General features: G+C 41.3%; 1 protein-coding gene across 1 annotated transcript in view; it reads right to left on the bottom strand.

Moving 5' to 3' along the window:
- The window catches only part of KCP (kielin cysteine rich BMP regulator), a 158,048-nt gene that overhangs the window by 6,186 nt on the left and 125,164 nt on the right, over positions 1-26,698 (bottom strand). The window contains exons 37-51 of the mRNA XM_073619328.1: positions 18,391-18,570; positions 15,975-16,245; positions 13,918-14,000; positions 13,435-13,528; positions 10,467-10,640; positions 10,111-10,193; positions 9,873-9,993; positions 9,706-9,788; positions 9,523-9,622; positions 8,312-8,400; positions 5,750-5,852; positions 4,893-5,035; positions 3,538-3,710; positions 3,265-3,376; positions 1,903-2,004 (exon numbers count right to left, since the gene is read on the bottom strand). Coding sequence (XP_073475429.1) covers positions 1,903-2,004; positions 3,265-3,376; positions 3,538-3,710; positions 4,893-5,035; positions 5,750-5,852; positions 8,312-8,400; positions 9,523-9,622; positions 9,706-9,788; positions 9,873-9,993; positions 10,111-10,193; positions 10,467-10,640; positions 13,435-13,528; positions 13,918-14,000; positions 15,975-16,245; positions 18,391-18,570 — 1,911 coding nt within the window. The remainder of the gene's footprint in view (positions 1-1,902; positions 2,005-3,264; positions 3,377-3,537; positions 3,711-4,892; positions 5,036-5,749; positions 5,853-8,311; positions 8,401-9,522; positions 9,623-9,705; positions 9,789-9,872; positions 9,994-10,110; positions 10,194-10,466; positions 10,641-13,434; positions 13,529-13,917; positions 14,001-15,974; positions 16,246-18,390; positions 18,571-26,698) is intronic.

The raw sequence follows: 26,698 nt of genomic DNA, 5'->3' as shown, positions 1-26,698 counted from the left end.
AAACCTGTTTGCAGTTGCAAAATACAAAGTAGGAATTCCTCCCATCTTTGAGCTCTCAATGCACCACCTCAAAAGTTGCATATTGAGGGATTTTGATTGAATTGGTTTGGATCAGTGTGGATTCTTGAAGACTTCGAACAAATTCTGAACTTTGAGAGTTATCTCTGATTCTCTCATATCGCTTGGAGTATATGAGTCTTTCCCTGGATACCCTTCATGGCTAAGGCCTTTTTGTCTCACAAGAAGTTGACAAAGTTGAAGAATCATGTTCAGCAACTTCAAGCGATGTCTGCCTTCCCTGCAGAGCAGTATGCAAGTGCTAAGATTGAAGGAACCCACTTTTGAAGCAGTCCCATTTGCTCATTTTTACTCCAGAACTGTGATGGTGTGGGGCACATACAGTCTTTCTCTTGAAAAGAAGATCCTATTGCATCCTCAAACAGAGATATCTCTGTTATGGAGGATTCTGTTCCTGGCATTGTTGGAGGGCAAGTTTTTATTGTTTCCCTTAAATTGAAAGAGTGTAAAGATGAATTCCAGTCTTTTGGCTCAGGGCATTGTTCTGAACCTTCTGTCTGTTCAGGGTTGCTGGTCTAAGGAAGATTCATAGCTTTCAGTTAACATCCTACATATGTAAGCAATTCATCCATCATTACTTTAGGCTATCCAGGACATATATCTGCCTTGGGGGATGTTGGATGTGGATCTGCTAGCTTTTTGGTTCATCAACAAATAGGACAGATTTGTCTTCAGCATGCAGGACTCAACAGCATATGCAGCAGATGCACTGATGGAAACATTGGATCAGTACTTCCTGATTTATGTCTTTCCTTCACTGAAGCTACAACCTTAACTACTTTGAAGGATCAAGGCTGTGGGCATTCCAGTAATTTGCATAGCTCCAGACTGGTATCAGAAAGTGTGGTACTCCATCCTATTTCAACTGTTAATGGATGCTTTGTGACCTCTACCAGATAGGCCATATCTGTTATCCTAGGGTCTGATCTTACAATTTGCGTCTTGTTCCCAGCCTTTGATGGCCTGGCTGCTGAAACCCAAGTTCTAAGAGACAGGGGTAAATCAGATTCAGTGGTCCTGGCCATGCATAGAACTCATAAATCTACATCCCACAAGGTTTTTTATTGAATGTGGAAGACTTATTTTCACTGGTGTGAGTCTATGAGTCTCCTCATATACTTTTTCAGTGAGCTATAGTGGTGGTGAGAAGAATTTTAAATACCTTTTTCTAAGTTATGCTGCATATGAGGTGGACCATGTAATAAATATAAAGTAGATGTTATCCCAATGTGGCTGCAAAAGTGAAAGTACTTGTAATGCCCTTGATTTCCATCTGTTTTGTTTTTTCCTTGCTAGGCTGGTTCAGCCATGTTTGTTTTGTATTCCTGCCCCTCAGTTTGAACTGCTTTTGGACATCCCTAGTTTGCTTTTTTCCTAATTGTTTTTTTTTCATTGAAAGCTTATACAATACGAGTTGCTTATTATCATCCAGCTGTGTCCCTCAAAGGAGAATACACTAAGCAGGATTTTTTTTTGGTACTCACCGTAAAATCTCTGGAATCCATTAAGGGACACAGCGCCCACCTCTCATATGCTATAGTTTTCTCTTTGGTTAGCTTACTACAAGTGAGCAGGTGTCAGGTGGGAGAAGTTGTAGCATCAAGTGGGCAGGCCTTCAGTTTTCTAGGTGAATAGTGCCCATTTCTCCTGAAGGCAGCCGTATAACCCTAGGTTGCTTATTATCATCAAGCTGTGCCCCTTATGGACTCAGAGAAAAAGATTACAAAGGCGCACAAAATCATATTTTGTCTGTCTCAAATACAATAGATACACCATCAACGTGCACACAATAATACTCCCAATAACAGAAATCCAAGCAAATACCTTAACTCCAATGTTACTGTTCAGAAGAATAGTGTTTGTCTTCCTCTCAATGTATATATACGGTTCTTTTAAGTATGGCAGCTCTACAGTCTGGTAATCTACCTGTAAAGGAAAATAGTTGTAAATTGACAGAATAAAATATTCAGGTAATGCTGACTAATGTCATTTTCATCTATACCTAGAAATACAAACACAATGGTGTGTTACAAAATTAAAATGATAGATTATACTCTTCTAGCTCTCTGCTTTATGTTGTGTCTCTTAAGCCTTGTACACACGGTCATATTATTGAACTAATTTTTGTTTGATGCTAGTCTCAAATCGAAATTGAAGAGAGTACTCACCATCAGAAAATTTTCTGACGACAGAATTCAACGTCAGAAGCGACGTAATGTGTTTAATTGTTTTGTATGTGTTCTTTCATTTCTGAGCATGCCTAGTCTTGCTCTTCAGATTTTTTTTTGCCAGAAAACCGTACTAATGAAAAGAAAATTGGACGTTGTGGGCACATCAGACAAAAATTTTCAAGCCTGCACATCCAGTTTTTGTCTGCCGAAAATTCGTAATGCGCTGTCAAAAGTAGCATACCAAAGATCAGAAAATTGGCAGATCGTTCATCGGACGAAGTTTAACTTCAGATTTTCTGACCATGTGTTCGGGCCTTTAGTCTCTCTTAGATCTGGATGGCACGGGTAAGGGTAACACCTTTTGTCAAGTTTTTATTATTTCTGGGTACTCTTTGGGGAGAGCCACCATTATGTTTGTCCAGGTGACTGCTGTCACCAATATAGAAATGAAGGGAAATCTAGTTTTAGAGTTGGTCACAGAAGAAAAGGTAAGGGGAGACATTACCTTTTAAAGGAATTCTCTCAAAACCAAAAGGAAATCCCCATTTAGGCAGCTGTCACCAGAACAGGTGTTCCCATTTGAAAATCTTCCCTCATTTCCTGTCCCTGTGACAACTCAAAATTTCAGTATTTACCATCACTTTTTATACCAGTGACCACCACAACAAATAGAAAAGAATGAATCCCACCAGAAGCACTACAATAGTGAAACATAATCATGCTGTTTTCTCCTCCTGTCAGCATGTTTACTGTCAGCAAATGTACAGTGCTGCAGAGCCTGAAGTTTTACCACTGGCATTTTTGATCCTCGTCTAAGCTCTTTTGTACACTATACATGAAATTAAAGAAGGCTAATAATAAAAAAAATTCAAGTAATCACACTAGTTGCATAAAAAAATACATTTATGCTCTTAGTAAAGTAAACGGAATAAACCTTTTAAATCAATTTTGTTGTGATTTTATCTAGATTTCCCATTTAAGATGGCAGAGACATGAATACAGATGCCCTACTCACCACAACTACCCAGTCCTGCAGGAGCTGGACCACAGCATCCCCAATCAACACAGTCACTTCCTTTGTCCACGATACTCCGCGTTGTCCACGGTCATCATTTGTCACATGAATACTAAAAGGAATCAAAAGAATTATAAAGGTCTTTTGAAGCAATAAACACATAATACATTATAAAAAACTTATAATGTTATAAGGTAGTGGCAGAAACAGACTGGGCATACAAACCAGTCTTCCTATAACACTTGCTCTGCTCCTGATTTGAAGGACCCTCACCTGAAGTCTCCTCCTTCACAGTCTTCACTGAAGACATAGGTACAGCTGCCTTGGAAATGATACATTTTACCATCAAAGGTCCTATAATGCGGGTCTCCAAATGCAATGCAGGTGGCTGGGCGAGGTATGCAGTGTGGACAGCACATGCCAGGGATCAGAGCTGGGGTCTCATCCTGAAAAAGGAAGAATAACACCTGATATATACTGATGAAAATACACAGCTGTCAACCAGGCTTCACATTTTCTGCTAAAATAATATTTTATTACTGTCCCTGGGAATAAAACACAAAAGGTACTATACTATATTTTTTTGTATAATGTCCTGATTCCAGTATATGTCCTTTGTAACCAAGAACCTATCTATATACAGTATATTTTATGTAGATTTAGATCCTAATTGGATGACATTTAGTTACATCTCATTGCTGCCTCTTCCTGTCAATGTGCATACAACAGCTGTGGAGACAACTATGTATTGAGTGTGAGAACAGACACTTTTGGGAAGATTTACTAAAACTGAAGCACTCAGAATCTGGTGCAGCTGTGCATGGTAGCCAATCAGCTTCTAACTTCAGCTTGTTCACTCAAGCTTTGTTAGTAAGCCCACGTTCACATCGGGCCATTTTGACACGTATGTCAGAATGTCGCATGTCAAATCGCCACCTATTGCTGGCAATGGCACCGTCCAAATCGGTGCAACGCCGACTTTGTGACGCCGCACCGATTCCCGAAAGTAGTTCCTGCACTACTTTTGGTGACTTCAGGGGCGATTTCAATATACATCTGTGCAGGAACCCGCACAGATGTCTCTGAAATCACTCCCGAAATCGGACTGAAATGCGGGTTTCAAATTGTGCAAGTTCAGCTAAACTAGCACAATTTCAAACCCTCCTTCAGTGTGAACCTAGGCTCAAACCTAGAAGCTGATTGGTTGCTATGCAGAGCTGCACCAGATTTTTGCCCTCTCCAGTTTTAGTAAATCCACCCCCCCCCCCCCTTGAATCTCCACCAAGAATGCATGTGATAGGGTGACAACAACGGAGAGCAATTCAGATACGTGTACAAACCATTTTAACTCTATTAAAGGAAGTGCCTGAACAAGGACCTTTGTGGCAGGAACAGCACATATTTTAAGGAAAGCAGTATACTTAAAAAAAATGGAAAATTATTTGAAATCACATTTATATGGTAATGATTATACAAGTTTTTACAGACTGGGTTTAGATCTAATTTGAATAAAGGCTTGCTAAATAATCATAAGGAAATAAATATTGTATGAGGAGTAGCTTTACATCTCTGTAGCAAGTAGATCTGACATTATAGAAAACATATGATTATAATTCATTGTAACTCACAGCAGTACAGGATACTTGTGGACACCTCTCACTGTGGCAGTGCACCTCTCCGGAAACACATGTACAGGTTGTACACTCGTTCACCTGCCAATGCTCATTAGATAAGTACCTCTGGCCTTGATACAGACATGATACAGCTGAAGCTGCAAAGAGAAAGATGTATGTTATAATGTTTGTCACTGATACCATTCAAACAGCTAGCCAAAAGGCTTATAAAGAACACCTTCCAGAAGAGAAATGTAAATGTTTCTTTTGCTGACCTCCTTCTTACAATCCTAGTTTCCTGGCTATTCTAGCTTTAGAATTTTCTGAATCCCAGGCCCAGAGCAAGCATGTAGCAAGTGAATTCAGATTAAATTTAGAAAACGTGATCCTTGTCCCTGGTCACTGACCCAAAGAGCACTGTTGCCAAATGCCCCATATAACAGGCAGGCGGCTAGCATTTTCAAACAGAGAAAATCAATGACAGCCTCTGTATGTCATGTTTTTTTAAAGTGTATAGTCCAAACTTTTTTTTTTTGTTTTGGATAGAATGTGGATGTGTTAAAATCTGGTTTGTTCATTATTTGCTGTCGGTTTCCCATTGGGGAGCTCTTCCTTTACTCCCTGTCCTGGAAACACAACAAAAAAGTGAGAGAAAATCTCTACAAAGCATAGAAACTTTCCGTTTTAGACAGCTGTCTCCAGAACAGGTCTCCCCATTGGAAAATGTACCTTTACCTCTTGTTCTGGTGACAACATTTTGGATTTCCTCTCACTTTCTGTTTTACTGACAATGACTACCATTATGAACAGAGATAAATGCAGTAGTCCATTATTAATGTCCCATGAAAGATTGACTAAAACAGCCTACTCACCCTGACAAACATGGCAGCAAGTTCCAGGTGTCCGCACTTTTAGTTCACCTTGCTGGCACTGTATAGGACGACACTCTTGTATCTGGCAGTCAACATGCCCCAGCTGTGAAAAACAAAGTATTTCAACAACTAATGTAGATATTATAGACAGATATTTCTAGAATTTTGCCCATAAATGCGACTGTTCACTACAGGAATCAATCATTTCTAGAGGGATAGTCTCACTACAATCATATAACTCTTACAAAAAAAAAATTGTATGAACATTTGTCCATTTAACAGTTCCCGCAGAGCCAAGGCTTACCATTCAAGTATGAAAAGAAATAGAACAGTAAGGCCTCAAGCACGTGGACATTTTCACGCATTTTATTTGCCTAACATAAGACTCCCGATGCTTTCTTCGCCTGGGGAGCCATAGCTGGAGCATACAGCCTGTCATACAAATAAATGGCTGTACCTGGCCACAGTCGTGTAAATGCCAATGCTTCTATGCATCAGTGTTTATCTGTACATATAATGTATTTTATGGGTGTATAAGTTTTGCATTCAGTATAGCACAAGGGATTTTACTCTAGGCATAGAAAATCAAAGTCAAAGTGCATGAGGCCTAAGGCCTGGTTACCACCTTTGCCTTTTTATGTGCATTTTGGAACACACGAAAACACATGTCATAATAATGCATTGAATCCAATTAGGCCGTTCACATCCATGTGGAGTGTACAACGCATGTTAAAAGACAGATGAAAAAACCAACAAGAGTGGACACAGATAGATAAGAACCTAGCATAAGAGTAGCACATGTGCAAAATATTGCTTTTTGACCATTCATAGGTTCCTTAAAAGGGCAAATCTACCTAAATCAATATCTCGGTGTATGATAGTTACCATTGTGATGAATTAATAACAATTGTTTTATATTGCTCAAAAATTCTTGTGGGTAGATCTTTGAAGATATCTTCTAAGCTCTGCCTAACTGCTATCTGCCACTGTATTTCCCAGTGATCTCATTGCTGAATGCTTAATTTATTGTGTACTACAAAGAATGCAGCCGGAAGAGTAATACTCCATGTTAGGTAGGAGCAGACCTTGGAACATCAACGTGAAAATTTTGCTTCTGAGGTCCCCGAGTGATATTCCATTAGTTGATAATTCATGCATCAGCATCCACCCATGACGAGTTTCAGAAGACTGAACCTTTAAAGGACATTTGTCATGAGAGAAACATGAAGGCTATTACCCTCTCCATGTGAGAAGCCTGGCTGCCTGACTGTCTTGCTGACCATATTAGCTTCAGTTCTTTGAGTCACTGACCTAAAACAAGTATCGACATAAGAACTTCTGACTTTCTAAATCTACAAACTTGTACCTGGTCAGATAATATTCATTCCAGTGGGTCCGCCTAACAGACAAGTGTTTTCAGAAGGAAATCAGAAGTAGCAGCCCTCATATTTCTTTCTTATAACAAAGTTTTCTTTAAACAGTTTATGCTATGTTTAAAAAATCATATAAGAAAGCAGTGTTGCCAACCGTCTGTATTTTTACTGGCAGCCAGTAAAAAACAGGCAATTTTCTCCTGCCAGTAAACGGCAGTAAAAAGCACAGGTTGCCAGTAAAAAACGACGCTCGGCCCAGAGCCAGCCGAGACCATACAAGTGCCTGCTACAGTGTGTTCAGGCAGCTCTGGTAGAGGCGGTGCCTGAACATGTCCTATGATGTCATGGTGCAAGGGAGCCAAGCAGAGCGGCCAGAGCCTTGTGTGTGGATCTGCGGGATGGGAGCAAGGCAGGCCAGGAGGGGGATCATCAGTGCTGTTTGGACTGGAGGGACCACCTGGCTTGGAGAGAGACTGTCACTGTGACTCAGGAGGGGACATGTCGTGTCGGTAATCTGTACTGCTGCACACTGCTGTCAGTATCACTGTGAGAGTCAATTTCATGTGTGTGGCGCCCATTCTAATTTCTTGCCTTCCTGAGTACTGTCCCTGAGCTACTTACCTACTATATTGAAATTAAAATAAGAAATATGTTTTTTGCCTTATTATCTACCTTAAATCACATTGCTAATTACATATTGTACTAGTTTGTAGCCTAAATAGTGAAATTTGTACTTAAAACTGTAATTTTGTAACTTTTGGAAATGGCAGTAAAAACTTGGCTGGGCCAGTAAATTTTGGGTGTTGTGTCAGTAAATTTCAATCTGGTAGGTTGGTAACACTGTAAGAAAGGATACTTTGTCAATGCTACATCATACTTTACAGTACACAGAAGGCCAGATGACATTTGCCTTCCTATGAGATGCTAGCTGGTGCCATTTGCCTTCCTTACATTCTGCTGTCTGCACATCAACATAGCTACCAATAAATCATTAGCTCCTTTCTAACTAATTATTTTCAAGATGAGATGAGATTAGGAAGTTTGACATTTTCTACACCAAAACAGTAACAAAAAAAAAAAAACACGCTTCATACCATACATTGTTATTAGAACAGCTTTATGCGGGTTCTTGTTAAGATATCTACACTATATACTATATCCACGAAATGTCAACATAAACACCACTCACTGTACACGTGCAGGTGATACATGGATTTTGTCTGTCTGCCCAAGTCTCTCCATCTGAAACCCTTCGTCCTTCAAGCTCAACCAAACATTCTGTATAGGGATGACACTAAGTTAGTAAAATAATGTCTTGTAAAAGTTTTGGAATATAGTTGTAAAAAAAGTGGCAACCACCCCAACCTATAACTGGCCTTTGCAGCAAGGTGTACATGGAAGGGCAATGCACATCACAAACAAAATATTTTCCCAGCATACTTACCAGCCAGCCTGCAAAACAACCAAATTGACCCTGTCTAACAGTTTACGTTAAAAACAAAGGATTTTGTTTGCACACATTTGCAAATAGTAAGCTTACAAAACCCTCTGTTTTTAACATAAACTGTTAGATAGGGTAAATGTGTTTGTTTTGCGGGCTGGCTGGTAAGTGTGCTGGGAAATCTTTTGTTTGTTTGTAATGTTGCCTTTCCACGTACACCTTGCTGCAAAGGCCAGTTATGGGTTGGGGTGGTTGCCAATTTTTAGTACAGTTAATTGAATTGGTTACAGGGATGCACTGGATGCTTTTGCTGCCATTGTGCTTTTGCTGGGCATCACGTACATCCTGTGCCTTTGAGGAAGGGTGGTCTTCTTCCAGGCATACCTGCCCTTAATCTATCCATTTTTAGATGTGCTCCTACTATGGAGACTCTGTAAATTTTAGAGTTAGGATCACAGTATATACAGAGGTCCCTTGATGTAAGCACTGCAGCTTACGCATATATTTGCAAACGTGTGTAAAGAAAACCCTCTGTTTTTAACATAAACAGGGTCAATTTGGTTGTTTTGCAGGCTTGCTGGTAAGTGTGCTGGGAAATCTTTTGTTTGTTTGTGGTTTACACAACAGTTGTTGGGAAAATGTTTATTAGTCTATGGACAATTTACAAATTATTACATTGTGCCACCATATTATTACAACCACCATATAAGCTGTAGAATCTAGTTATGCATGCCTGCACTTTTCTACATAGTAAAGTCCCAAAATTTAACAGTAACTAACCAAATTATCATTACATTCTAATACAGTCCAGTTTTCAATAATAGAATTTTTAGCAATGAAAAGGTTTAGGTTATGTGGGTCAAAAATTCAAGAGATTTAAAAAAAAGTCAGAATTGACTTTTTCCTTTTGGTGAACATCCAATCCTTCCTTGTTTTAGTCTCACTAAAATAAGTCTCACCAGTGCACACTGGGCAACATGAACCAGGTGGTGTGATCTGTTCTGAACGAGGGCAGCTGAGAACTGGGCAGGGTCTATGTTCACACACCCATGTTAGGTCCTAAAACAAAACCATAAAATCCAAAAATGAGGAAAAAAGACATAAACATAGAATAATCAGACTCTAGAATGTATTTTTTTTACCTTGCACTGGCAGGTGTAACAGGGGTCATTAATAGCCTGTATCTCACTTCCCACCAGTAAGTCTGTGCAGTTGCTCAGAGCCTCTAAAAACAGAGTGAATTAAATATGCAGGTAATTCATGTTTTTTTACTGCAACAACTTAGATATGATTAGAATTTACAACTCACGGGCACAGCTGGCACAGCACTGGCCAAAAGCAAGTGGCAAAATTTGACTTTTGGGACAATCCACGAGGCTGGGGCACTGCTTTCTGCTGCAACGTCTGTACTGGCGGCCATCTGGTAAACGCTATACAGACAATGGGAACTTAATTGGTATAATATACCCATAAATATGGGCACCATTTTCATTCAGAGGTATTTGTTAATAAGTTAACTCTTACATACAAGAAGTTTAATCCCTTACCTCACATGTGCAGATCTCACATGGATCATCAGAAGGATGGAAACTGTCCCCAGGAACATACACCTTTTTATTAACTACACAGTCTAAAAGGAAATGCAGGTAAAGTTATACAGTAGAACCAAGTAAATAGTATAAATGATATATAGATGGAGCGGAAATACAAGGGAAAGGGCAGGTTGAGCATGTAGACTACCAGAAATCAAAAGATAATGACAGATAATAAACCAGAAATATAGCTCACATGTGCAAGAAACACAGATACAGATTTAGATAGGAGAAAAGTTCAGGCAGGAAATATCATTCAGATACTACATAAGGTAAACCCAGAGAAGGTGATAATAATATATTGTATATACCTGCACACAGAGGACAGCACTCTCCAGGCAATGTTATGTGACTGCTACAAGAAGTGATACACTGCAACTTGGAGCAGGTAGTGACACCATCCACACACATGCATGCCATGCAGCGGTCCACACTGGAGATCCAGTTGCTGTGGTCTTTATATTCCCGACCATTGTAAATACAGCCTGTAAAACAAATGTAAAAATGGTGTAACATAAGCTGTGCAGGTTTCACAGAAAAAAGTGGTAGATTTAAAAAAAAAAGTGTTAAATGCATGGTAGTGGAAGTGAAAGGATGCCTTTTAAATAGTATTACATCCAATGTAGAAGCTCCACTGTTGGGTGGCGTGAGGTATCCATAAAGCTGAAGTGCTCACAATTACATATTTGCAATATCATTATATCTGGACACTTCAGCAGGTCATTACAGTCAGTAGAAAACTTGATATATTGAGTTGGATATGTCAGGTGACTACCAATTGTTTTGCATAGATACTGCAAAGATAACTACAATACTGTGGCCTACAGCTCATGCATGTTTTTCGGGACTAGATGTCCATGCTTATGTACAGTATCTCACAAAAGTGAGTACACTCCTCACATTTTTGTAAATATTTTATTATATCTTTTCATGTGACAACACTGAAGAAATGACACTTTGCTACAATGTAAAGTAGTGAGTGTACAGCTTGTATAACAGTGTAAATTTGCTGTCCCCTCAAAATAACTCAACACACAGCCATTAATGTCTAAACCGCTGGCAACAAAAGTGAGTACACCCCTAAGTGAAAATGTCCAAATTGGACCCAATTAGCTATTTTCCCTCCCCGGTGTCATGTGACTCATTAGTGTTACAAGGTCTCAGGTGTGAATGGGGAGCAGGTGTATTAGATTTGGTGTTATCGCTCTCACTCTCTCATACTGGTCACTGAAGTTCAACATGGCACCTCATGGCAAAGAACTCTCTGAGGATCTGAAAATAAGAATTGTTGCTCTACATAAAGATGGCCTAAGCTATAAGAAGATTGCCAAGACCCTGAAACTGAGCTGCAGTACAGTGGTCAAGACCATACAGCAGTTCAACAGGACAGGTTCCACTCAGAACAGGCCTCGCCATGGTCAACCAAAGAAGTTGAGTGCACGTGCTCAGCGTCATATCTAGAGGTTGTCTTTGGGAAATAGACGTATGAGTGCTGCCAGCATTGCTGCAGATGTTGAAGGGGTGGGGGGGTCAGCTTGTCAGTGCACAGACCATACATCGCACACTGCATCAAATTGGTCTGCATGGCTGTCATCCCAGAAGGAAGCCTCTTCTAAAGATGATGCACAAGAAAGCCCGCAAACAGTTTGCTGAAGACAAGCAGACTAAGGACATGGATTACTGGAACCATGTCCTGTGCTCTGATGAGACCAAGATAAACTTATTTGGTTCAGATGGTGTCAAGCGTGTGTGGCGGCAACCAGGTGAGGAGTACAATGACAAGTGTGTCTTGCCTACAGTCAAGCATTGTGGTGGGAGTGTCATGGTCTGGGGCTGCATGAGTGCTGCTGGCACTGGGGAGCTACAGTTCATTGAGGGTACCATGAATGCCAACATGTACTGTGACATACTGAAGCAGAGCATGATCCCCTCCCTTCAGAAACTGGGCCACAGGGCAGTATTCCAACATGATAACGACCCCATACACCTCCAAGACGACTACTGCCTTGCTAAAGAAGCTGAGGGTAAAGGTGATGGACTGGCCAAGCATGTCTCCAGACCTAAACCCTATTGAGCATCTGTGGGACATCCTCAAACAGAAGGTGGGGGAGCGCAAGGTCTCTAACATCCACCAGCTCCGTGATGTCATCATGGAGGAGTGGAAGAGGACTCCAGTGGCAAGCTGTGAAGCTCTGGTGAACTTCATGCCCAAGAGGGTTAAGGCATTGCTGGAAAATGATTGTGGCCACACAAAATATTGACACTTTGGGCCCAATTTAGACATTTTCACTTAGGGGTGTACTCACTTTTGTTGCCAGCGGTTTAGACATTAATGGATGTGTTGAGTTATTTTGAGGGGACAGCAAATTTACACTGTTATACAAGCTGTACACTCACTACTTTATATTGTAATAAAGTGTCATTTCTTCAGTGTTGTGTCTTCAGTGCCGTGTACACACGGGCGGACTTTTCGGCATCAAAGGTCCGACGGTCTTTCCGACGGACTTTCGATGGTCTTTTGACGGACTTCCGACGGACTTTCGAATGAACGGACTTGCCTACACACGATCACACCAAAGTCCGACGGATTTGTACGTGATGACGTACGTCCAGACTAAAATAAGGAAGTTGACAGCCAGTAGCCAATAGCTGCCCTAGCGTTGTTTTTTGTCCGCCGGACTAGCATACAGACGAGCGGATTTTTCATCCGGACTCAAGTCCGTCGGAAAGATTTGAAACATGTTCCAAATCTAAAGTCCGTCTGATTTTTGACCGAAAAAGTCCGCTGCAGGTCCGATGAAGTCCACACACGGTCGGATTGTCCGACGGATTCGTCCAGTCGGACCAGTCCGGTCGAAAAGTCCGCCCGTGTGTACACGGCATTAGAGAGCAGGGAAAATAGCCAATCTATTCTGATAGCAGTCTAGTTCTATCAGAGTGGGTGACCTGTAATTACACAATAGAATAGTCAGACAACAAAGTTGTGTATGAACTAAAACAATGAGAACCCAAAGATTGCTCCGCGAAGAGGGACAACAGTCTCCAAACTTTTATCAGATGTGTTATGTGTGTATTAGAATTAGTTTACTGATAGTCAACAACTTGCCATATCATGCTTATAAAAGGTTTTCTTTTTCTTTCAGATCCTACCAAATTATTTAAAGTGGGTATTAGTTTTTACTGTAATTTACCAAATGCACTTGAAACTCTAGACTTTCGTTCTATCTATTTGGTCCTATGATACTATTAAGAAAGGAACAGGTTTACATTGAGGCTCACCTCTACAACGAGGGCAGCATGCTCCAGGATCTGTCACTTGTTGTGTACATGGCAGAGTGGGACATGTGGGAGGCTCACATTGTACACTGCCTGACTGTAAGGAAACACAAAGCATCAAATCAAAGAAACACATGCACAAGATACCTGAAAAATGACACCTGCAAGTATATACAATTTTCCAACATACTGAGGGGTATTTATCAGAACTGGGGCAGCTGTGCATAACAACCAATCTAACTGAACAAGCTGCAGCTAGAAGCTGATTTGTTGTCATGCACAGTTTTGATAAATTCCCTCCACTGTGAGCAGCATTGTCTAGGAAATGTGAAACTGTTACATATACTGTACATATACATACACCATGCTTGTCATTTACGTAAAGGTTTTCTATTGTTCTGAAAACAGAACTAAAGCCATATACGAGGGGTCTATAAATGACAGAAATGCAGAAGTCCAATTTCACTTGTGCATTTGTATACTTACTTTACATGTGCATTGCAGACATGGATCTGTGGGAGGCACCCAGCGTGCACCTTCACTGTATTCTTTCCCTTGGTACCAGCATACTGATAAACAGATAAGAAAAAAGTATACAGTGAGTTTTTAAAAGTGGATTTAGCTTATATCAAACACGCAAATCAGGGCATGATAAACAAGGAAATAAGATGAATTTATTATACAGAATACTGTCCAATGCCAGAAAAATTACATTTATTAAATAGGAATCTAAAAACTTCTCTTCAATGAATCCACATTAACCTAAAAGATGGGTCAGTATAATTATTTTAGGATATGATGATATGACCTGTCAACAAATTTGGCATGTGAAATAGTGGCTCTGTATTGGAATTACAGACAGGTAGCTAGCATTTTTATAAGGCCCCAACAGTTTTCTCATAACAGGTGTAATTTAGGCTTTTTTTGTTTACTAATCATTTATTGCGGATTCAAATAGAAAACAATACAAAATATAATGTATGAAAGTAAACAAAGCATGAAATATCACCCTAAGGCTCGGTTCACACAGGGGCAACCCAACTTACAGCGCGACTTTGCAAGGCGATTTGGAGGTGACTTCAGTGCGACTTTGCGCAACTTACAACGTGACTTAAAGTTGCCTCCAGGACAGGCGACTTTGGCTGTGGCCAATCATAGAATAATTAGCTCTGTGGGAGGGAGGGGGTTGCCTGGGTAAACATGGGAAGTACCTGGGTAAATTATTTTCTTTTTCCTGTAAAGTCGCTTCAATATAGATAGGGATCCAACTTGGAGGCAACTTCCATTGAAATCTATGAGTACAAGTTGCCTAGAAGTCGCCTTGAAGTAGTACAGGAACCTTTTCTGAATTCGGAGCAACTTCAGTAGTGTACATTAAAGTGGTACTAAAGGTTCGATTTTTTAAAATAAAAAAAAACGAACATGTCATACTTACCTCCACTGTGCAGCTCGTTTTGCACAGAGTGGCCCCGATCATCATCTTCTGGGGTCCCTTAGTGGCTGTCTCGGCTCCTCCCAGGGGGGAGGTTATCCAGGGGGGTTACCTTGCGGGTTTGCTCCGGAGTCCAGCATTTGCGTCCATAGACAAGAATGCAGCACTCAGCCCCGCCCCGTGCCCGCGTCATTGGATTTGATTGACAGCAGCGCGAGCCAATGGCTGCGCTGCTATCAATCTATCCAATGAAGAGCCAAGAAGACCGGGCCGAAATCCAGCGCGTTCTCGACGCATGACTTTCGAGGGCTCAGGTAAGTAAACGGGGGGGGGGGGGCTGGGGGGGCCATTAAGCATCGGATGTTTTTTCACCTTAATGCATAGGATGCATTAAGGTGAAAAAACGGGAAACTTTACAACCCCTTTAAGACGGCTCTCATTCACTTCAATGGAATTTCTTATGTTTAGCGACTTGGGGCAACCTGAGGTCTGACCATTCGGATCCCAAGTCGCCGTAGTGTGAACCGGCACTAATAAGTTACACCTATCCTAAACATGTAACTTACAAAATATAATTTACTTAAGTTATCAAAAAGTAGGAAAGGAAAAAAAAACATACATATAACATACATTGTCACTCTCTTGGAATGCAAGCTTTTTTCTCTTTTTTTTTTTTATAAAAAAGAAGAAGAAGGAAAAGGAAAAAAGAAGGATGGGGGAAAAAAAGGGGGAAGAGTTGAAACAAATGCGCTGCAACAATAGCAAATGATTGAATATAATAAAATTAATAATATAAAAATAGGCCAAGCGTAGTCAGCAAATGGCCTTGTTAACATTCAAGATAATAATCCATCAGAAATTAAAAACCGTTAGGGGTCCTAAATGATATCATAATACAGTGTAGTAGATTTAAATTAATTAATTTATGCTCTTTATATGGGTTTAGTGATTTTGGAATATAAGTAAAGTGGCTCCGGCCTATCTACATCTTGCTCCACACTCATAATTTGGACATAATACAATACCGATCTTGTTTAATACTTAAAAGTCTTTTATGTACCCTCAAACAGAGCCTATGACATATCTTATCCTACTGCAGCAGTATCAGTACCTGGGCACTCTTTGCAACACTGTCCAGGCATACTAACTGGGTTGGCACAGTAGATCTGAGGGCACACAACATGTGTACATGTCACACTGCCTTCTAGGCACACACATCGGAGGCACGGGTTGGATAAGGAGTTGAATGTCTGCCGATTAGAATATTCATTGCCTTCATAGAGACAACGGTCACACACAGGGCAACAAGGAGATAATGGGGAAGGCACAGGGTGACTGCAGTCTTGGGAACATGGAACACGCTGGCAGTTCACCAGCTCATTCTGTTAGGAGAAAAAAAAAAATTTAAACAAAAGCAAATGTATACAAATTCTATTTTTTTTTTTTTGTGATAGAAAGTTTCTTGTTACGAAGATTACTCATAAAGAACCTGCAACCACTTTTTCACTTGCATACAGTTATTAAAAGTTTCACTTTTATGAGAAGACTCACATAATGCTGTTCTGTAACAGAAAGCACTAACTTTACATATACTGTGTATTAGCATTAGGAATGTAACATAGCACCCTACTTGTATTAAACTACATTATATATTATAATAGATAGGATATAGCCATTATACAATGTTAGGGATAAACAGACCTATAATAAAGCAATGCAAAGCACAACCACTATGACAGCTAGGTAAAATGTTAAATGGGTAACTGCAATTTGTGATCAGGTGTAGACTTGGAGCAACGCTCAAAGCTGTAGGATAACAGGTGTCCCTACCAGTATTCAGAAAGTGGGAGCAGGCATCAGACACTAATTCAGAAGCCTGGACAAATGGGGTAAGTCGCCGCTCAAAACCAACCCAGTGCTTTAGATGTGAATATGGCTGTGTATAGCCTCAGCGAGCGCTGCTCTGGCCATGGTCCTTAACAGAGGTGACCTCTGTGACCAAGCCCCGGTAGTTGGGGCGAAACATGTCAGGGGGCATGGCCGGAGCAGCGCTGGGTAACTTAAATTTTGCTTATAATCCTGGCTGAGAAAGTATTAAAGCCAGAGGTTCAGCATAATAACTAAGCAACTTGCATTTTCAGGAGGTCAGAACAGTTCCCCCCATATTTCTCTAATGACAGGTTTACTATGGTATCCCTTTAACCACTTCCTTACTGGGCCATTGTCAAAAGATGTCCTCGATTTGAAGTAGAATATCGGGGTTATGGTTGCAGAAATAAGCCATAACCCCAGTATTGTTTTTTTCAGATGGCGATTCTCTATTTGCTAAAAGTCATCCGAGCGGCTGATTAGCCGCTGGATTACTTTTAGATGCGCCCCCCATTTCTGGTGGTTCTCTGGCTTACCGGGATGATCTGTGAGTCTGGATACCGATCTGGTTGTTGTGGTGGCTGACCACAGGGATTAGTAAAGGAAAGATGGCCTCAGCTAAACTCTATGGTCTAGGAGGACCGGTTCCAGTCTGATGTAAACAATGCCATTTTATTTTGAAAAGCTTTAGATCTATTTTTTTTAATCTAATGCTTTCCATTGTAGAGGAGTCTTATAGACCCCAGATCTCTCTACTCTCCATAAAGAGAACCTGTTATGCGGTATTGTTATGGCAAGGGATGCTTAAATTTCTTGTGATAGCAATAAAAATTATTAAAAAAAGATTCAAGGGACAGTATAAAAATAAATAATTAAATAAATAATTAAAAAAAGAAAAAAAATGTAAAGCGCCCCCCATCCCCCCTTGCTCGCACACAGTGGCAAATGCATATGTAGGTCACGCCCTCAAATGTAAATGGTGTTCGCACCACACTTGTACGGTATTGCCGCAAACGTTATAGTGAGAGCAATAACTCTAGCACTAGACCTCCTCTGTAACCCTAAACTGGTAACCTGTAAACCTTTTTAAAGTATTGCCTATGGAGATTTTTAAGTACCATAGTTTAGAACCACAATTTTAAAGCATGACATGTTGGGTACCTATTTACTCGGCATAACATCATCTTTTATATTTTCAAAAAGTGCATTTTTCCCAAAAGAAATAGCTTTTGAAAAATTGTTGCACAAATACCGTGTGACATAAAAAAAAAATCTCTGGGGCCTCTGCTAAAATATATATATAATGTTTGGGGGTTCTATGCAATTTTCTAGTAAAAAAAAACACAGATTTTTACATATATGAGAAAAGTGTCAGAATTGAGCTGGTACGCAAGTGGTTTAAAAAAATTACTTAATTATGAGTTTATCTGCACTTATAGTTTTCTCTTAGTTCCCTAGCAAAATCCCACAAATACCTGTTGATCCTGCTACTGAATTCTACCTAATTCAGCTTCCGGTGGCAACGGTGCTGCACTGTGGCTCTAAGTATGTGAAATGTGTCTGCTGTGCATGAGGTTTGATAGACTGTCTGTCCACCAGAGCACCTACTGATACATTAAATGGCCAGTCTGGCATGGCATTTAGAAGGTTGGACTCACCCTACAGGAACATTGCGTGCACGCGTCCCCGGGTAACTGGAAGCTGTCACCATTCTGGTATGTGCGTCCATTGTGCTTACATATACCAGTACAGCGTGGGCAACACTCTCCTGGTGGTGTCACTGGGTGTAGACATGATATAGCTGGACATGGAAGCGACACACAGGTCACTTCTCCGTTCTGTAAAACGTAAATAAAAAATTAACAGGGCATTACAGAAATTTGCTACAAAAAAAGTATATTTTTACAGATTTTTATATGTACAGTGCATCCGGAAAGTATTCACAATGCTTTTTCCACATTTTATGTTACAGCCTTATTCCAAAATAGAGTAAATTCTAGACTTGTGCAAAAAGGGAAATTTCGTTTAGTTTCGGTTCGTTGTCATAAAATACATAATTTAATTCTGTTATATTCATTATGTTACGTTACTTAGTTTTCGGATATTTCGTTATTATTCGTAGAGTGTCGATATTCGTTATACTGAATCTCGAATTATGTCGCATTCATTTGTTATATCCGCTATAATTTCTTTCATATTAGTTGAAATTCGATATTTATGTATGTATGTATATTGATTCGTGATAATGATTCGTAGTTTGGAAAGTCGTTTGTTTATTGAATCTATTAACACATATAATGACAATATCTCTTCTCCTCTGCTCAAATACCATACAACACCCTTCTCACTCAGTTATCAGAAATGCACTTTGCCAGTAATCCAACCTCTAGCACAAAATGAATCAGCTGATTGGACTGTAAGATTTACTTTGAGTTGACCTTTTGTTTCATTAGATCTTTTTTTTTTTTTTTAATTATGTTTATTGCATTTTTCAGTACAAACACATAAAACACAAGTGCTAAGACACGTCGGCGTTACAATTCTATTAAACATATTACATTTCCATGGGCATTATATGTGTAATACATCAGTATACAACAAAATGGTGTGTTTATCCTTTTCCCGGCTTGCAGCCTCATAGGAGTTGAAAAACCCTCTCCAGGGTGGTTTACAGAAATCCTATCCACTTCATACATGAAAAGGTTTTATCTAAATTTAATTAGGCTGTTTCTGGTTCAGATAACCATTTGTTCCAGACCTTTTCATATTTCATTGGGCATCCCCTATTCATGTATGTATCCTTATACAGGGGGAGATTATCATTGACCAAGCGTTTCCATTGCATCAAAGTGGGAGGATTAGGTTTCTTCCATAACATGGCAATTTTCTTGTGGGCATAAAAAAGCAACAACCCCACTAGTGTACGTTTTGCTATGGTCGGAACAAGTGTTTCAATCAATCCCAAAAGACAAACCTCCATTACTTGTGGCAGAGTGGTTAGTGCGACTTTATTTATCAAATCTAGTACCTCTCTCCAATATTGCTGAATTCCAGGGCAACTTCAGAAAATGTGTAGAAATCGCCTGGTGAGATTCCACACCTCCAGCACTCAGCGGAGCAAGCAGGGTTCATAATATGAAGTCTATGTGGAGTGTAATACGCTCTATGCACTATTTTGAACTGTACTAGTCTATCTCGTATGGAGACTAGGGAGCGGAAAGGGAAGTCCCACACATCATCCCAGTCATCATTATCTAGGGTGGGAATGTCTTGTTGCCAGCGGGTCCAAAGTTTTTCTAAAGATGGCAAGGATATTGAGACTAGATGTGCATATAATTGTGAAGTAGGTTTCTCAGTACAATTGGTTCTAATTGTTCTCTCCAACCCTGACTGAACTATGGTACACGTGGAACGTGGAAATTGTGCGACAAAGGCGTGTGATAATTGGAGGTACCGAAATTGGTAGTGATGTGGTACATTGTACAGGGAGGAGAGCTGTGGTAGGGGTAATAAAGACTTTTGCAATACAATTTGTGATAAAGTTTTTATGTTGTATTTGGTCCATGCATAAGGGTCTGGGATTTTATAGATATGTGATAGATTTGGATTTAACCATATCGGAGAATTAGGGGAATTTTCTGTCTGTTTGTATTTTTCTATTGCTAGACCTGCCCGCCATGCTCTCAGAGTGGTGCGCATTGAGGGTGTTAAGGGGTACGGGGCACGGGGACCTCTAAAAACCAGGAAACGGAGGGCCTCCAAGGAACCCACCACTGTGGCTTCAAGGGCTGTGGAGGAATTGGTGTTATCGGGGTGTAACCACCAGACCACAGTTACCAACTGGGTGGCCAGGAAATACCAGTAGCAGTCTGGGAATGCCATACCACCCTGTGTTGTTGGCCTCATCAAAGTCGTCAGTTTGTATCTAGGTGGCGAGGAACCCCACAAAAAGGATGTAAATAACTGGTTAAGCTTTGCAAAAAAAGATCTGGGAACCCATTGAGGGGAGTGCCGAAAGAGATAAATATATTTGGGAATTATTTTCATTTTTATAAGATTCACTCGCCCCCAAACAGATAAAGGTAATTTACGCCATGAGTTAAGTTTCATCTCAGTGTCTGTAAGCATTGGGGTTAGGTTCAAAGAGATGAAATCTGAGGCTTGCGCGGATATATGAACCCCCAAATACTTAAAGGTGTCTACCCACTGTAGTGGACAGTCCGGAGGGGACGTGGACCTAGCTGCATGATCGATTGGGAATAACAAGGATTTGGACCAGTTCACTTTAAGTCCTGTGACCTTCGTGAAAGTCATCCTCGTTCAGGAACAGCAGCATGTCATCTGCATACAGGGCTACCCTCTCTTCCACTTGCCCAATACATAGACCTCTGATATAAGGGGAAGTACGCAATGCCCCTGCTACTGGCTCAATGGCTAAAGCGAAGAGGGCTGGGGAGAGAAGGCAGCCCTGATGAGTTCCCCGATACAGTGCAAATGGTGCGGATAGTCCTCCCCCCAATCTTACCGACGAGGTGGGGCATTTATATATCACTTGAAGCCAATGAATAAACACTAAAGGGAATCCCATCCTGCGTAATGTTTCCCATAAAAAGGGCCATTCTACGGTATTGAAAGCCTTTTCTATGTCAAGAGAGGCTATCGCTCTCGACCCAATGTTCTGGTGTTGGGCGTGGATATTAGTAAATAGTCTTCTAAGGTTGACATCAGTGGCTCCACAGGAGCATAAAACCAGTTTGATCTGGATCTATTAAGGATGGGAGGAGAGGATATAATCGAAGAGCCAATAATTTTGTTAGAATTTTAAAGTCATTGTTTAGTAATGCAATTGGTCTGTAAGAGGCACACGATGATGGGTCTTTAGGAGATTTATATATTAGGGTAAGGTATGCGTGATACATAGAATCTGGTAGCTTGCCATCAGCTAAACATGTGGTGTAAAGTTGGGCTAGTAAAGGCGCTAAAAGTTCCCCGTGTGCCTTATAGAAATCTATGGGGAGGCCGTCTGGTCCAGGTGCCTTCCCAGGAGGGAAGGAGTGTATAGCGTTCAGTACCTCCAGTGCCGTAAATGGTTGGACCAGTGTTTCCCTCTCTTGGTCTGAAAGCCAGCCAAGTGCCAGTGGATCCAACAGACTCCGCATGCTCTCAGGCTGAAAATCAGAGTGTAAAGTGGACTTATATAGGGTCTTGTAAAATGTACCAAAAGTTTGCAGGATCTCCGAAGGGACTGTTACCTTCCTCCCTTCCGAGGTCTGCAATTCAGAGACAACATGTGCCAACATGGCCAGAAGGTGGCCATTCTTATCACCCTGTTCAAAAAATTTCTGTTTATTACTAAGGGCCTCTAGTCGTGTGACCTCAGATAAATGTAAGTGTAATTCTCTCTGCACTGTCATCAGCGAATCGAATTGAGCAGGAGTGTCTGAGCTATATTTAGATGTCTGATCAGTTACCGCTTGTTGAAGTGATTGAGTCTCGAGGACCTGTTGCTTCCTAATGTGTGCGATAGACGAGATGTACTGCCCCCTAGTATAAGCCTTGAAGGTGTCCCAGACGTTGCTGGTAGAAGAGGACTCAGCATTTCGGTCCCAAAACTCAGCAAGTAAGGGGGGCAGTTTTTCGGATAACTCTGGGTGTGAAATCCAGTGTGCTCCCAACCTCCAGAGTGCAGCACTTCTATGTGTGGGAGAGCGAAGTACAACTGCCAGGGGGCTATCGTCCGAAAGACCGCTTGGTGGATAAGTTGCCTCCAGTACGTCTGCCAACATGGCAGAGTTAGAGAAAGCCAAATCTATGCGTGATGCAGTTTTATAGGAAGTGGAGAAGCATGAATAGGTTCTAATAGTGGGGTATTTCCATCGCCAGATTTCTTCTAGACCCATTGTTTGAGCCCAGACAGATAGATCTTTATTATGGTGTTTGGGTGGTATTGGTCTATCTAAATCTGGGGACAGGGTGGCATTAAAATCTCCCATAATTAGTAGTTTACCTGGGCCAAAAGATGCCACCCTCTCCATGACTATATAAAGTAGATCATGTGAAAAAGGTGGGGGTATATATAGACCAACCACAATGTACCTCTGAGACCATACTTGAAATGCCACAATGACATATTTACCCTGTGGGTCCGTACAGACCTCCTCGATCACACAAGGAAAGTTTTTGTGGATGAGGATCGACACTCCCCTTGCATACGTAGAGTAAGTGGCATGAATTGCCCTCCGTATCCATGGCTTTTTAAGCGTCAGGATTTTGCTGCCCATGAGATGGGTTTCCTGGAGGATAATAATCTGGGGGGCATGAGACTTTAGATATTGGAATAGTAAGGCTCATTTAAATTTGGAACCAAGGCCTCTCACGTTCCACGAGAGGACTGTGAAGGACTCAGCTAAGGGGTTAGCCATTTGGGATAGATAAGAATAACCAATTCGTATAAATGAGGAGGTGCACCAAGAAATAACCCATGGACAGCATAATCCTTGTTACATAACATCCAGTATCTACAGCACTTGAACAGGTTAAAACACCTAAAACATAAAGGAAAGCAAAAAAGAAAACACACAAGAAACTAGAAACATTTCTTGAACTACCCAGGCACAATGTGCCTACCTTACTATGTCCCATCTTCCTCCAGAAAAACAAAAAAACCAGGGGGAGAGATTGGGAATAGTTTTATCCCTAAACAATTAACTACAGGTGTAGTGACCACTTGATTAGTGTACTACACACCAGCCGGCATACGACTGTCCAAAGCCCGTCTCCTTCTTTATGCAGGGTCCTAGACACAGAACCATTAGGAGCTTATCCTCCAATAAAATGGGTGGGAGGTAGTTCCAAAATAGGGAGCTAAGTGAAGGGGGTGAGGGGGGGACCAGTGATGACTCTGTCCCGTGGGACAGAGTAGTCCAGCTCTTTATGCAGCGCTCAAATAATCACGCATAATGGATAGTTGGGAGGCTGAAACTGTGAGAAAAAGAAAAAAAGGAAAAATGCAAAAAAGAAAGGGGGGGAAATTAAAAGTGTGAAAAAAATGTGTGGGGTCTGTTTGTGGTATCCTTATGTTCCAGGTCTATGTCACACGTAGATAATTGGATAACATAGTTTGCAAATCAGCAACCGGGGTGACACAGAAATAAATATGAAGGTTCAAGCCTGTAGCAAGGTAAATCATTGCTAGGTACCTGTGGATAGAATGCTGCGAATTTAGCCACGACCATCTAGCCATGAAAGTGCTGCCTCAGGATCCATGAAGAAATGCGCTCGTTCCCCATCGATTACACGAAGCTTGCTGGGATACAGTAGGCTAATTTTTAAACCTTTTTCTCTGAGGCGACGTCTTGCTTCTGTAAACGAGCGGCGTCTCTGCTGTATCTCCGGAGAATAGTCGGGAAAAAGCATTATTTTAGCATTATTAAAATGTAGGTCTTGCTTCTCTCTGGCTACCGCAAGCAACTTGTCGCAGTCTCTGTAATTCAGTAGTCTGAGGAGAAAGGGCTGCGGTGGGGCTCCAAGAATAGGAGGAGTAGGGGGAACCCTGTGGGCCCTCTCCACTACATATGTAGGAGGCATTACAGGAATATCTAACAGGGAGAGGAGAGAGGTTTCTGCAGATTCTGCAGGCTTGGAGCCCTCCGTACGCTCAGGGAGGCCTATTACACGAATATTGTTTCTCCTCAGTCTATTTTCAGTGTCAATGGATTTTTCTTGCAGGGCTTTCACTTGTAATTGCAGAACACAGAGGTCCCGGGAATCAGCTCTGGTATCATCTTCCAGCTGAGAGATGCGGCCTTCCGCCTCTGTAAACCGGGACCTAAATTTGTCCACATCATGTCTTATGAGGCTTACATCCGTGACCAAATGGTCTATCTTGACCATGACCGAATCATTGCCTGCCTTGATAGCTGCTAATAACTCCGCATGTGAGGCCGCCTGAGCGGCAGTCAGCTCTGAGAGGGTCTGAGTCTGTGTGCCGGCCGACATTGTACTGATGGAGAGCCTCGTAGGCAAGATGGCGGCTGAAGAAGACCGGGTGCAGGCCGTAGAGGATGATCGGGTCTTACCCGGAGACGGCAGAGAGGTCTGCTTGGTGCCGTAAGTCTTTTTAGACCCCAGGGTGCCGGGTTAGGGAGAAAAAAATTCGATTTTTGAGCCAGGATTAGCTGACAGGATCAATGTGAGAGCGGAGCTCAGCCTCGGCACGTCTTCTCCTCTTCACATCCGGCCACGCCCCCCCTTGTTTCATTAGATCTTTAACGAATTACCGATTTATGACGAATTCATTCATTATATTCGCTATAATTACTTTCGTATTAGTTGAAATTCGTTATCTTTTTATTCGGATGCATCCAAATGTCCGAAAGATGCAAAATTCGGCCCAAATTTCGATTTGTTACGAAACAAGTTGCACATGTCTAGTAAATTCATTATTTTCCTCAAAATCCTACAAACAATACCCTATAATGACAATGTGAAAGAAGTTTGTTTGAAATCTTTGGAAATTTATTAAAAATAAAAAACAAATAAAAAACTGGTGTAAAGTATATAAGTATTCATAGCCTTTGCCATGACACTCAAAATTGAGCCCAGGTGTATCCTGGTTTCACTAATCATCCTTGAAATGTTTCTACAACTTGATTGGAGTCCACCTGTGGTAAATTCAGTTGATTGGACATATGATTTGGAAAGGCACACACCTAGCCATGAGGTCCAAGGAATTGTCTGTAGACCTCTGAGACAGGACTGTATGGAGGCACAGATCTGGGGAAGGATACAGAAAAGTTTCTGCAGCATTGAAGGTCCCAATGAGCACAGTGGCCTCCATCATCAGTAAATGGAAGAAGTTTGCAACTACCAGGACTCTTCCTAGAGCGGGCCGCCTGGCCAAACTGAGCGATCGGGGCGGAAGGGCCTTAGTCAGGGAGGTGACCAACAACCAGATGGGCACTCTGACAGAGCTGCAGCCTTTCTCTGTGGAGAGAGGAGAACCTTCCAGAAAAACAACCATCTTTGCAGCACTCCACCAATCAGGCCTATATGGTAGAGTGGCCAGATGGAAGCCACTACTCAGTAAAAGGCACATGATAGCCCACCTGGAGTTTACCAAAAGGCACCTGAAAGACTCTCAGACCAGGAGAAACAAAATTCTCTGGTCTGATGAAACAAAGATTGAACTCTTTGACCTAAATGGCACGTATCATGTCTTGAACAAACTAGGCACCATTCATCACCTGGCCAATACCAGCCCTACAGTGAAGCATGGTGGTGGCAGCATCATGCTGTGGGTATGTTTTTTAGCAGCAGGAACTGGGAGACTAGTCAAGATTGAGGGAAAGATGAATGCAGCAATGTACAGAACCTTGATGAAAACCTGCTCCAAAGCGCTCTGGACCTCAGACTGGGGCGAAGGTTCATCTTCCAAAAGGACAACGACCCTAAGTACACAGCCAAGATAACAAAGGAGTGGCTACGGAACAACTCTGTGAATGTCCTTGAGTGGCCCAGCCAGAGCCCAGACTTGAACTTGATTGAACATCTCTGGAGAGATCGGAAAATTACTGTTCCCTGACGCTCCCCATCCAACCTGATGGAGCTTGAGAGGTCCTGCAAAGAAGAATGGGAGACACTGCCCAAAAATAGGTGTGCCAAGCTTGTAACATCATACTCAAAAAGACTTGAGGCTGTAATTGGTGCCAAAGGTGCTGTCAACAAAGTACTGAGCAAAGGCTGTGAATACTTATGTACATGTGATTTTTTTTGTTTTTTATTTTTAATAAATTTGCAAAGATTTCAAACAAACTTCGTTCATGTTGACATTATGGGGTATCATTTGTAGAATTTTGAGGAAAATAATTAATGTAATCCATTTTGGAATAAGGCTGCAACATCACAAAACGTGAAAAAAGTGAAGTGCTGTGAATACTTTCCGAATGCACTGTATATGTATCTTTT

Source organism: Aquarana catesbeiana, linkage group LG03 (assembly GCF_042186555.1).
Source record: "Aquarana catesbeiana isolate 2022-GZ linkage group LG03, ASM4218655v1, whole genome shotgun sequence".
Taxonomy (NCBI): domain Eukaryota; kingdom Metazoa; phylum Chordata; class Amphibia; order Anura; family Ranidae; genus Aquarana; species Aquarana catesbeiana.
Note: the sequence above shows the minus strand (reverse complement) of the source record. Positions and strands in the feature narration are given on the sequence as shown.